At 41.9% G+C, this 11,548-nt stretch overlaps 1 protein-coding gene across 1 annotated transcript; it reads right to left on the reverse strand.

Annotated features, from left to right (window-relative positions):
• Nucleotides 1–362: 362 nt before the first annotated feature.
• Nucleotides 363–2,785, reverse strand: LOC124407062 (splicing factor ESS-2 homolog). Its single transcript, XM_046882871.1, has 2 exons — nucleotides 1,452–2,785; nucleotides 363–1,319 (listed from the first exon to the last, which is right to left on the reverse strand). The coding sequence occupies exons 1-2, from the start codon at nucleotides 2,603–2,605 to the stop codon at nucleotides 1,019–1,021; spliced, it is 1,455 nt and encodes a 484-aa protein (XP_046738827.1). The 5' UTR covers nucleotides 2,606–2,785; the 3' UTR covers nucleotides 363–1,018.
• Between the last annotated feature and the right edge of the window lie 8,763 nt (nucleotides 2,786–11,548).

Consider the following 11,548-nt stretch of genomic DNA (forward strand, 5'->3'; position numbering starts at 1 on the left):
TTAAACTATTTCTTTGATAAGCTTTAATTCACTCATATTCAGGAGGGATCAGAAATATGTAAATGCACAGCCATGTCCACAGTAAAAGAATTTATCATTTACTGTAATAACGATTTAATGTGAGCATCGAAAACAGCGAGTTTCAGAGAATGGTCAATTCTCTGGACTTGCAAATATTTCGACGATCCAGATCAATTCAAATTTATTGCATGATTCTTTGCCTTTAAATATTCGTTTTTAATATCGAACAAGCATTTGAAAATTTTACGGAATTATTTATTTAATAGATATTGGCTGGAGATTATCTCACAGAACTAACGATCTCTATTTAAAAATAGGCAAAAATAAATTAATTGGCAATATTATAGACGATCAGAACTTCGTTTATTCATCACTCTGACACAGATTATTTTAAATTTCGGCACGTTGTGACTAATATTTTTCGTGAAAATGCTTATCGAGCTTACCCGTGAGTATATATAATATGTACATAGTATATTAATGTTGCGTTAACATAATCGAAAAAAAATAACAATGACTTTTCGTAGATTCATTTCTAATGGAATCCCAAATTTGTATTAACATCTCGATATTATTACCAAATCAATAATAAATATTGCATAAAATAAACCCCCCCAAAAAATTATTACATAAAACTTAATATTAAATACGTATTTACAAAACTTGAACAATATTAACAGTGTTTCCACTTATTGAAATGTAGAAGCACGCATGTGAAGTTATCCGGAAACTAGTAAAATAAAAAGTCAAATATTTTACACTTGTAATTACAGGATACCTAAATCAGACTAATGAGTAAATACAAATAACCAGTGAACATTATAAAACTGAAGCTAAATTACGATATTTGCACTGCATCGACTTAACAATTGAACAGAGTAAGAAACGGTTGTGAAATACATACCATTGGTAGAATTCTTTCGGATTAAACTTACACAGCTTTTGCTTAATTTATACACACATCTCTGAATTTATAAGGATTTAGAATTAAATCGATTCACTTATTGAAAAAATCAGCAGCTCTCTGTCTTTGCGTTGGTAAATTAAGCAGATTATCGGTAAGTACAGGACCCTGCAGTGTCGATGTTTTTTCCAACTCAGAATCTTGGCTCTTAGATCCAGGTGTGCCAAATATCGGTGTGTGGGGCGTCCTTACGCCTATAGAAGGAGTTCTTGTTTGTCGAGATCTTCTAGGAGTCGGGGTTCCTGAAAGTCGCAACTTCTGTGTCGCTAATCTCCTCGCAGCTGGTGACATCGTGCTCAAACGATCCATAGCAGATAAAGGTCTGGGCGATGGACTGTAATTAAAAAACAATGTAAATTAGAATAGCTGATGATCGTGAAGTTTTTTATGTAGTACAAGAATTGATAATTGAACACAGGAATCAACTCTTCGCTTGACAACAATGAAAATTATTCAGATTGTATACCTAGCCAAGGATCTTCTTGCAGCTTCCAAGGCTTTACTTTTGCGGTCTCTGTGCCTTTCTCCAGCTTTCTCTGCCAGCTGTAGGGCAATTTTTTCTCTTTTTGGAGGCTCAGCCATTCTGAATGCCGGGCCATGGCTGGTTCTAAGTAGCGGAGTATCGCCTCCATCTAACCTGAATGGCGTTCCTTCTATTTGACCCCAAGTCATAATGGGGCTATCGCATTCTCCAGGTCTAGGACTCGGCGTTGCAACAAAGCTAAATCCATTGACTCTTGGGGTTGGATTACGAACTACTTCCTTTCCATCGACTCCAATCTTCCCATCGTTAACCTTGGATTGAGTTTTGGCAAGTTCGTTGATAGTTTCCTTATTCTGTTGTTCGTTAAAGGGATTCATTTTAAGCCTGGTATTATCGTGAACGACTTCCTGTTTCCTCTTCGCCAAATTGATCATCTCTTCGGGAGTCAACTCGACGCCGTCAGGCACGTACATGATGTAATTTTTGTTTGTGTAACTCCAGCCGTCGACTTCGTTGGGTCTTTCATAATTACCCTCAATGCTCCTCGCCTCATTTTTGTTTCTCTCAATAGCCAAGACTTTGGACTTTTCTTCAACTTCGTATAGCCACGAGTATTTAAGTCTATGTTTTTTCTCCGCCTCTACCATCATTTCCTCAAAGCTTGCGTTGTCCTCGCTTGTATGAGCGGTCAAGTAAGCATCAAGACCAATCTTCACCTCCGTCTCAGTGTCGTTGGTAGGTACGTCTATCACTGGAGTCTTTGGCGTTTCCATAACGGACTCCTCGGTGCTTCCATTCCGTAACGGAGTCTCAAAAGTGGCAGGACTCACCGGTCGCTCCGTGATGGGTCGTCCTGAACTATACTTCTCGTACAACTCGCGCATCCTCTTAATGTTGTTGTGCTCAAGTGCGTCAAGGTAGTCGTTTTGAGCGTGCAACTTTTCAAGGTCGGGGAAAAAGTCCCTCTGTATGATCTCGGCCATCTTACCAATGTACGTATCCTCGTCGAGGATCGTCGACTTGCAACCTTTTCTTCGTTTCGCCACCCCAATTGGCTTTTTGAACACTGACAAATCCTTTATGTTCCTCGCTGCTTCGAGCGCCTGCGAACCAGGCGTGTCCATCGGCGAGCCCATTTTCCGCTCAGGCGAACGCAAGATTATCACGATTCTGCAGCAAGTCTCGATTGCCTGGATCAGAAATTTATGCTTTTCAAGTATTTTATTGATGTAAACACAATCAAAGTGAGGTTACGTCCGCGACCTTTACTCGGTTCGACGCCATGACACTTTGTCACTTTTCTAAATGATGCCATGAGCCGTAGTTGCCGAAAAACTTGAGCCATAAGTCAAGTTTGACTCATCCATAAAGTGGCGCCACGATACGGCCAAGCTTTGCAGCCTCGGTGAAATGTGGAGTCAGAGAGCCGGCAGCGGGAACTTTGAACGATGTCCATAACTCTTCTAAAGAAGGACGAAAAATAAACCGTATAACGACTTTAGCTGGTGAAACTGTGCAACGATTGGAATTTTAACATTCGGTACTCTACTTCAAGTGGTCTTCGAATAGAAGAGTATATGTGATAATTAGTAAGAATCTCAAGCACCCCAAGTTGATCACCATTCTCAGCTATAGTAGAACCTTTCCAAATCATGAGAACAAACTGCATAGCTTCCTTACTCATCTCGGATCTGAATTAAGCTCGTTTTATAGTTCAGTCAATGTTGTTACAAGCTAGAAAGTAAGTTGTGATAAATCAGCTACCCTTGATAATTTGCACCACGATAATTAGTATTGGAATTATGTTATGCTGCTTTTCAAAATACAACATCCGCGAGACGGAAATAATGTTCGCTAGCACCGACAAGTAATAATTAGTTCATCATGCAATCTGCTTGAAACGCACTTTCGCTTAAGCGATGATACGCAGGCATTTATTTCTATAAATGAAAACATCAGGCCGTCCGCGGTATGGCACAATAAATAAGTGTATTCTCTTTATTGGAATGCCACGGAATGTGGTAAAAATTTCTTCTAAAAATTCCCTAAACTCACTGATAGATTTCCTTGTGGCAAATTTCTATTTCACATATTGGTGTAACCAGTTCATAATTTTCGATTTAGACGAATTCAGTCTGTTAAAGACCTGGAACAATTATTTTTTACCAATAGCTGTAATTAGTGCAGGTAAAATTCAGAAATGACCAGTTTTTCGCTCTACAGAGTTCGATTCGAGTACCTATAAAATCAATGTACTATACAATTCTTCCTAAATCATTATGTAACATTTATTATCTGAAACAGGCAGCTGAACTGCATACTCCAAAGATCATCATGTCTAAAAGGCGGGTTTCTATAACAGTAGAAAAAGAATATTCCGAGACCGTTATCTCCCAGTTCCAGAGGGATAGAGAAACGAAGGCGTTTGAAATGTAGCCTGTTGGAAAAGAGGGTACAGGTAAATAGCGGAGTACAGCCATAGCCCGCGATTTGTAAAAGACGCCCCTGCCTTGGCCACTGTACGCAGATCGAGTGGTATTTTGGTCGAGCTGAGGCGGCGGGCGAGAGAGGAGCAAACGAGGAAGGCCGAGAGGCAAGCAAGAGGAACAAGACACACAAATAGGAGCGGACGCATAGGAGCTTCGCATCAAAGTGTGCGGAAGATCCCGATGCTCCTCTCTCTCAAGTGATTCCGAGGTGTTGGCGAGGCGCGCTGACGGACATATGGGGATTCCAGCAGCGAGATAGGAAAGCCGCGCCGACGACAACGGCCAAACGCCGCAAGTCACTAACTCTACATTTACTCTGCAGGCTGGCAGGCAGGCAGGCAGGCAGGCAGGCAGCGGGAAGACACGACGGCCCCTTTACTTATCGCCTTTTTCTCTTTATATCGCCATTCGCGTCCACATGATCGAGGATGGACCCCCCTTCTCCCATTACCGGCGCGATTAATCGTTTCATGCTATTCATGCAGTAGCTATAGCGCCGAAGTTGTTTGCTTACAATTATAGATATTCGCTATCTCAAATAGATTTCTAGACAAATTCTTGTTTCATTACTTTTCATAGTAGTCGTTGAATCAGATCGTTATAAAATAAATCTGGCTTTTATATTAGCTCTAATTCTTCATTTTGACATCCGATTAAACTATCAGCACTCGATAAAAAGCGATCGGTGCTAATTTGTTTGCCGGATATTTCAAACATTTCACTTCGTTTTAAAATCGTTTCATTTTTTTACTGACAAAAAAAAAATATGTATACATACATCTTCTGAATACTTTACAGTTTAGACTCTAATCGGAGAACTCGTGCTCACGAAAATAATTTATTCAAATTAATCGGACTAACAATTATGCACTTTACTGAATTATACAGTCAACCCTTCGACGCTTTTGAACACTTTTTTCGTTTTAATTAAGGAAGTAATAGCGTATAAGTTTCAAGATTACCAGGTGCCGATATGAAGAATATTAAAGACCCGCCGGTCTTGTGCAAGTATAATGCAGACGTTTAGAGTCAATATGCACAGAGAAGCGGCGGTCGTGAATATACGCGATGTTGATAAAAGAAACCGTTGGTGTGCGCATACAATAAGGGAGTGCTGTCAACTGGCTCTAGGTAACTTTGGAGGATCATTGACTTTATTTATACCGAGGTAAGGTAAACTTCTGCCGAGAGACTTCGGGGCTCCCGGACATCGTCTGTCTTCGCCACCGAGGGTTGCTACGTTACCGCCGGCCGCGTCGACGGATATCTTCCTTCCTGAAGTGAACCGTACCACAGACTTCAATCCACGTATGTATCCACGTTATACATACGTACACGCCCAAGCTCGACTGTTCAGGTCGAAAACCAATGCTCCTCCAAAGGAGAAGAAGGTGGAGGAGGAGGAGAAAGAGGAGGAGAAGGCACCTCCGGGCTTCCATCTCATCTGATACAAACACCCTTTAATCTCAGCATCGCGTCTAATCCCAGAAGTTTATCTTTTTTTCAACTTCTTTTTATTTTTACCACTTTTTTTTTAGCTTCTTTGAATTTTTTTCACACCTCCAAAGGACCTGATAAATATTTTACACTCTGTACTTGTCGTACCCCCCCTCCCCCGCCCCCCTCCCTCTCCACTCCATCGACCCTATTCACATTTCAATCTCAACTGTATCCCTGCCGCCTCATAATAATTGCTGACTCGATGGGATTCTTTCCTTCTTTTTCTATTTTCCGGAAGTTTCGGTTAGACACGAGGTTCCCACTCTACAACACGCCATATATACCCTTAATTTTAATATGTTGGTGATTGGTGAACGCGAATTACTCGAACCCCAGAGCACAGTATCAAGAGGAAAAATTTGTTGGATGCTCGTTATTTCGAAAAGGGAGAACCCGATTTCTATTTAAATGGTATAAGAGAAACCTTGGCCTACGCTTTGAAGAGGTAATAATCAAAAGTGGGTAACGATTGCACAATCTTAGGGTGAAAGTTAATTCTTGCGCGGGACTTTAATGCTGTATTCGCATGCAATCACGACCATGTACCATGCTGTATGCAGCGAAATTTTTTGATCGAAGCAGAAAACTTTCAATGTCCAATTCACGACGTCTACGCAATTCGATTGCTGTCACGGAGAATCATTAATAATCTGGATTCCATCGGATTTGAAACTCTTGTCACGTGAAGCAAATTATTTACAGCATTTATTGGGACGTGAAAAAAATCTGGGTGGAAAGAATCAACTTCGACCGGTGAATTTTTCAGTTTCTTAATTGTTTGGTAAAAAATGAGCAACTTTTAGCTACATTCCAAATAAAGAGTTAACAAATTTATTATTTCTCGAACGTAAATCATCGTTGTATGTAGGCATGAATTGATGAAGCGTTTGTGTATAGCAAATTAAACTCGCGATGTTGGCCAACGAGATTTATTACTTCTACAAAAGTAAAACATTGTTGTTAGCAATTTTTTCCTTCTCTTCTTTATTCTTTAGTTCATGCTTCTTTGGTTATAATTTTTATTACTCAGCTGACTTTGCAAAAATAATTGGCACGGTAATATTATTCGCGCGTAAATGTGGATCCGAGGTTACCTCCAAATATGGATAAGCAAATTGTTACTCGATTCTCTGGAACACCTACAAAAACTACGACGAAACTCAGCGTAAGATATTAACTCCTACAAGTCCGGAAGCTCGCTGGTCAGGATAGAAAAAATCGAAACAATAATTTTTGCGGAAGATAGCTCCTATGGCGTCCGCTGTAACTGGATTTCCTTGATTTTCTCCTATATAATTCAACGCTCGACGATATTCCGCAACGCGTTTCCACCAACCTCCATTTATTACCCAGGTAAGCAAAAATCGTCCTGAATATGGATCGGCCGAGCCTTGGTGCCGGAATTGAGCCGTGTACGTATCTCGGTCGCCGAAGAGAGAGAGAAAAAAAAGGAACACAAGAAAACTAAAACTCCCCATATGCGTGAACGCAATATACTGAAAGTTTACTTTACTAGCTCAACACGGGCTCGTGAAAACTCACGTGAAATCGATCATTTCTAAATCTTAAGACAACATCAAAAACGCAAATTCTAACACTACGCTGTTGAAAAAATAATTAAATTTTCTGATAGATTCTCTCAAAGGAACGGAATAACTTTCCGAAGGATTGATTCTGTCAAGTTTCAATATTCAGCATCGCGAAATCAGATCGAATTTTTTTCTCCCATGCATAATTTGCATTCTTGTATATCTGATGCAGACTGCGAAATACGATGAAAAAATCGCATAAACACTGTTTGTTGGAAGGAGAATAATGTTTAAACATATCGTTTATACCTTTTCTCAGAATATTTGATGCATTGCTTAAATTTCAAATTTCGGATATGTTGCAAGACACTAGAGGCAGTGAAAGTTCAACAAGCGTCGCTAGAATGATAATTAACATTCTACACACACTGAGGAACTTTGTCGCAACAATAATTTTTCAAAGTACGAAGTCAGCAGTATTATATAAAGTACCGCCATCGTAACGAATCTCAGGACTACTTCCGATTTTCATAATTAGCATCTCTCGAGTAACGATTGAATAAAAAGTTGTAATCTTAGGTATGACGTGTCTGTACAAAACACCCCAAATGATCATTAGCGAGAAAAAATTCAAAAAAATCATGCAAAGCGTAATATTTAAATGCAAAGAATCCTCTGGAATTCGGCAAAAAATCTGCAACGAATTTTCAATTATATTCACACATTCTCAATCTGTAGGCAGAATTGTTTTTCATCGAAAAAAATTGGCAAATAAAAACTTGACCGGAGGGGCGAACGCGGCGACCTAGATTTTGTAACGATGAACGATTTTGATATATTTCGAAGAGCTGTTGGCGAGATGATGAGGAAAAAAAAACGAATTCTTTGATTATAGCTGCCAGTCTCTCATCGGCGAGGAAAATGAAGAAGAGTTCCGATCCGTCGATGTGTGCGTTCGTGCATTATATACGAGAGCATGAGGCACGATCATCGCAAGATAGGCCTGCATGTAGGTGAGCGGTAGGATGAAGAACGATAACGCGAACTCTCGTAGCTCCGGGTTTAAATAAAGCGGAGAGGCTGGCGAGATGTTCGCCACCCAGCGTAAACACTCTAGGTGCCATTTGACGCGCACTCAAGCGTCGAGGACGCGGCGGGGCGAAGCGTCGCGACGCCGTCGTCGGCTGCTGCAGGGAGGTTTGGGAATCGCTCGCGGGCCGGAGGCTCGTTGGAGCGGTAGCTGCTGGCTGTAATCTGTAAATCTGTCATTGCAGCGATATTCCGCGTTTCTTCACGGGCCGCAGGATATGAACTTCTCTGGCTCCGGTGGTGGTGGTGCTGCTGCTGCTGTTGCTGATGCTTCAGGCTGCAGGCTGCAGCGCCCACGAAGTTAGAAGGAACCGGACCGGGTGCAGCAGGCGAGTCGAGCGAGCACCCGATGCAGCGATGCACTCGGACTTGTGAAGTTTACTCAGATGGCATGGAAACTATAAAAGCAAGTCGCGGTTACTCCCGTTGTGGATGGCGATGACGGATTCATGGGCCGTGGGACTCCGCGTTCGTCCGGCCGAGACTCGCGAGGATCTCGAGGAGGAGGAGGAGGAAGGCCTCTGGGTGTCTCCCGCTGGAGGATGCTGGAGGAGGTGAGGGGACCGGTTGGTTACTCGGGGGCGGAGAGCGAGGAAGAGAAAAAGAGAGAGAGAGAGAAAGAGAGAGAGATGAGGATGCGGCGCATTTTTATTCGAACGATTCATTTGTCGCCCTTTGATCCCGGACCAACAAGCTACCACCGGAAAATTAGGGAGATTTATTATTAACGCCGTCAGCCTACTTTATTCCTTTTCCGTATATATATTGCCTGGTCCGTGTCTCGGGTTAATTTCCAACCGCTGATGGTGCTTTTATTTTTCACATTTTCACGCCTTGCCATACAACGACTTATATCCTCTGTAGCTGCGGCTTCTCCTCGGACTCCGAGCCATCCGCTTGCAGCGCGGTTATATACCTACGTGCTAATGCCGTGTGAGATTCCACAAACTGTTAAGAAATAATTTTACCTCGGGTTTACACATCCGTGCAGAGATTATAAACTCGAATTGGCAACCGTCGGTCGGCAGACAAAATTTTCGATTCAATTGGTACACGTGCTGTTACTTTTTTCAAAGAGCAACAAATAATTCCAATAACTGTGATTAGTGATCTGGCCGATAAGGCGCGACTTTTCATGTCTGTGAAATGATCAACTGGAGGAATTATTCTTGTTTCGAACAGGTCACACTGCAAGTAGCGAAAATATATATATTTTGTCATACGGTGTTTTTGGGTCACATGATTCTTAATTTTTCATTTACCTTCTAAGCCGTAAAAATTATCGTTTATTTCTACCTGCAGTTGAGATACAGTCAACACGCTGCAGACGATCAACTATTTCTTGGTCTTCAAGAGTATCTAGAAGACAAAGTTCTTCATCAGTTCTACTTCATCCCCCCCCCCCCCCCCCCCCCCCCCCCGGTTTGCAATCGAACATACCTGTTCAGGTACCCTTCGCAATAGATAAAAGAAGAAACACCGTAATACTCAATTTTCGTATCATATATAAGAAAAATATTGGTGTTATGGGTATGATTGTCTGATCCCTCTGGTCACGTGCAGACTTTGAAAATTCGAGCCCGGAGGTCCACAAGGCAATTCTTAAGGCATACCCCCGCCTGCACAAAAGACTCCGCAAACTATCGCACGTGTTGTAAGATCAGCGGGACGCAGATTTTCTCGAAAAATTTCGAGTCAAGCCCCAAAAACGCGACTCGTTGGTGGAGGGGAGGTTCTCAAGTGTCGTTGGCACTCCCAGCTCGTGCTCGTCTTCTTTCCATAGATTCGTGTGTGGGCCCTAATGACTAAGGGTGAAAAAGAACAGACCAAAAAGCGAAAGGAAGGGGCTGAGAACGGAGGGAAGGAGGGAGTGCCACGGGTCCCGATTCTCAAGTGTGCAGACCGCGAGGGATCGAAGGTCCAGAAGAGGAATACGCGCACGTTATGACTGGAGGCGAAGTTAGAAACCAAAACCAAAAAACTGCGGTGCGCCACATGACCCGTATATGTATATACAGGAACCTTTTATGTTTCGTGTTTCGCGTTTCATGTTTCTTGTCTTACGTTTTCTCTCCTCTGCCCCCCCCCCCCCCCCCCCCCCTGCAGGTTTACGAGCGAGACAAGCTGCTCAATCTGCTGCTCTTCGAAGATGCAAACAAAGGGTCGAGGGATGCACACTTGATCTTCTTGTGACCGCGAAATATCTCGAATTGACGAGGCTCGGCCGCTGACACTAACTTATACTCAAGAGTACGATTATACCATTATAATACCGATGCTCTTTGCCAGTAATAAAAAGAAAAATCACCTGCAAGTTGCTGAGTAAATGACGATTATAGTCAGTAAAAATTGGACAGAGATGAAAAGAAAGCTAGTAAAATCGTTATAAATAATCCATTTGGAAACGTTGTTGTGCGAAACTTGAGCTAAATATTTTTTGTGATCGACTGTTAACTCCTTTGCATCACAATTGTGCGAGTTTCCTCAATTTTCTGGAATACCAAGACTGACTTCCAAGTCTAACATACAAAAGGAGTTTGACGTGGACGAATTTCTCGAAAGACAATGCGCGAGTGATTGAATTCCGATAGACCTGTAGACCACACGTTTTGAAAGCTTGATGTAACTACTCCGGCGAAACGCAGCGGGTCGCAGGTTCCATCTCCAGGAAAGTTCATCGGGGTACAAAGATGAAAGAATATCTTACAGGACTGCGGGGTTTACTACCGGCACCGTCACGCGCCGCCGGGACGCTTGGCGTCTCTGTATAAGCTTCTCTGTAAGACGACGCTTGTTACTTAGAAATAAATAGAATTGTCAAAATATCTTTTCTCCTTACGATGGTTATATTGGGTAGATATTTCTCTCGGATATCCCCACGTGGCAGCCGTAGATGTAATAAGTGAAATCGCAGAACGTTTTTCCAATTACCGATAATTATAGACGAAATTTAGGCGCGTTCAGTCAGTTACTATAATATTCAATCCCTCATCTGCTGGTTGACTAGAATCGAATACGATTAGTGAGATCGTAGAAGCCTAGGCGAGCAGAACTTCAATGCCAATTAGTTTGAAATAGATGAAATTTGTTTCTTGAAGCTAATTAGAGTGGATCAGTTTCAATATCGTATTCAATACACATATATACAGAAGAATTTACTCACACTGCGTAAAAATTGCCAAAAATTTTGCGGTGCAAGAAATTTTCCTGTTTTCGTGGATGAGAATTTTTGCAAAGTATCTAGATAAAAATTAAACCGCGTCAGTCCATACGCAGAATATAAATCGCGACACGAATAAAATCGGCTGCAGCTGCAACGAGTCAGTCACAAACAAAAACGATTTCGAGACGTATCTTTACATCTTTGGACAAATAGCAACTAGTAATAGAAACTATTTTTCTTCGTGCAGATTGGCACCGTTAACTCCGAACGAGGAAGATGAAACTCCTGCAGTGATTGTATCAGCGAACT

Source organism: Diprion similis, chromosome 6 (assembly GCF_021155765.1).
Source record: "Diprion similis isolate iyDipSimi1 chromosome 6, iyDipSimi1.1, whole genome shotgun sequence".
Lineage (NCBI taxonomy): Eukaryota > Metazoa > Arthropoda > Insecta > Hymenoptera > Diprionidae > Diprion > Diprion similis.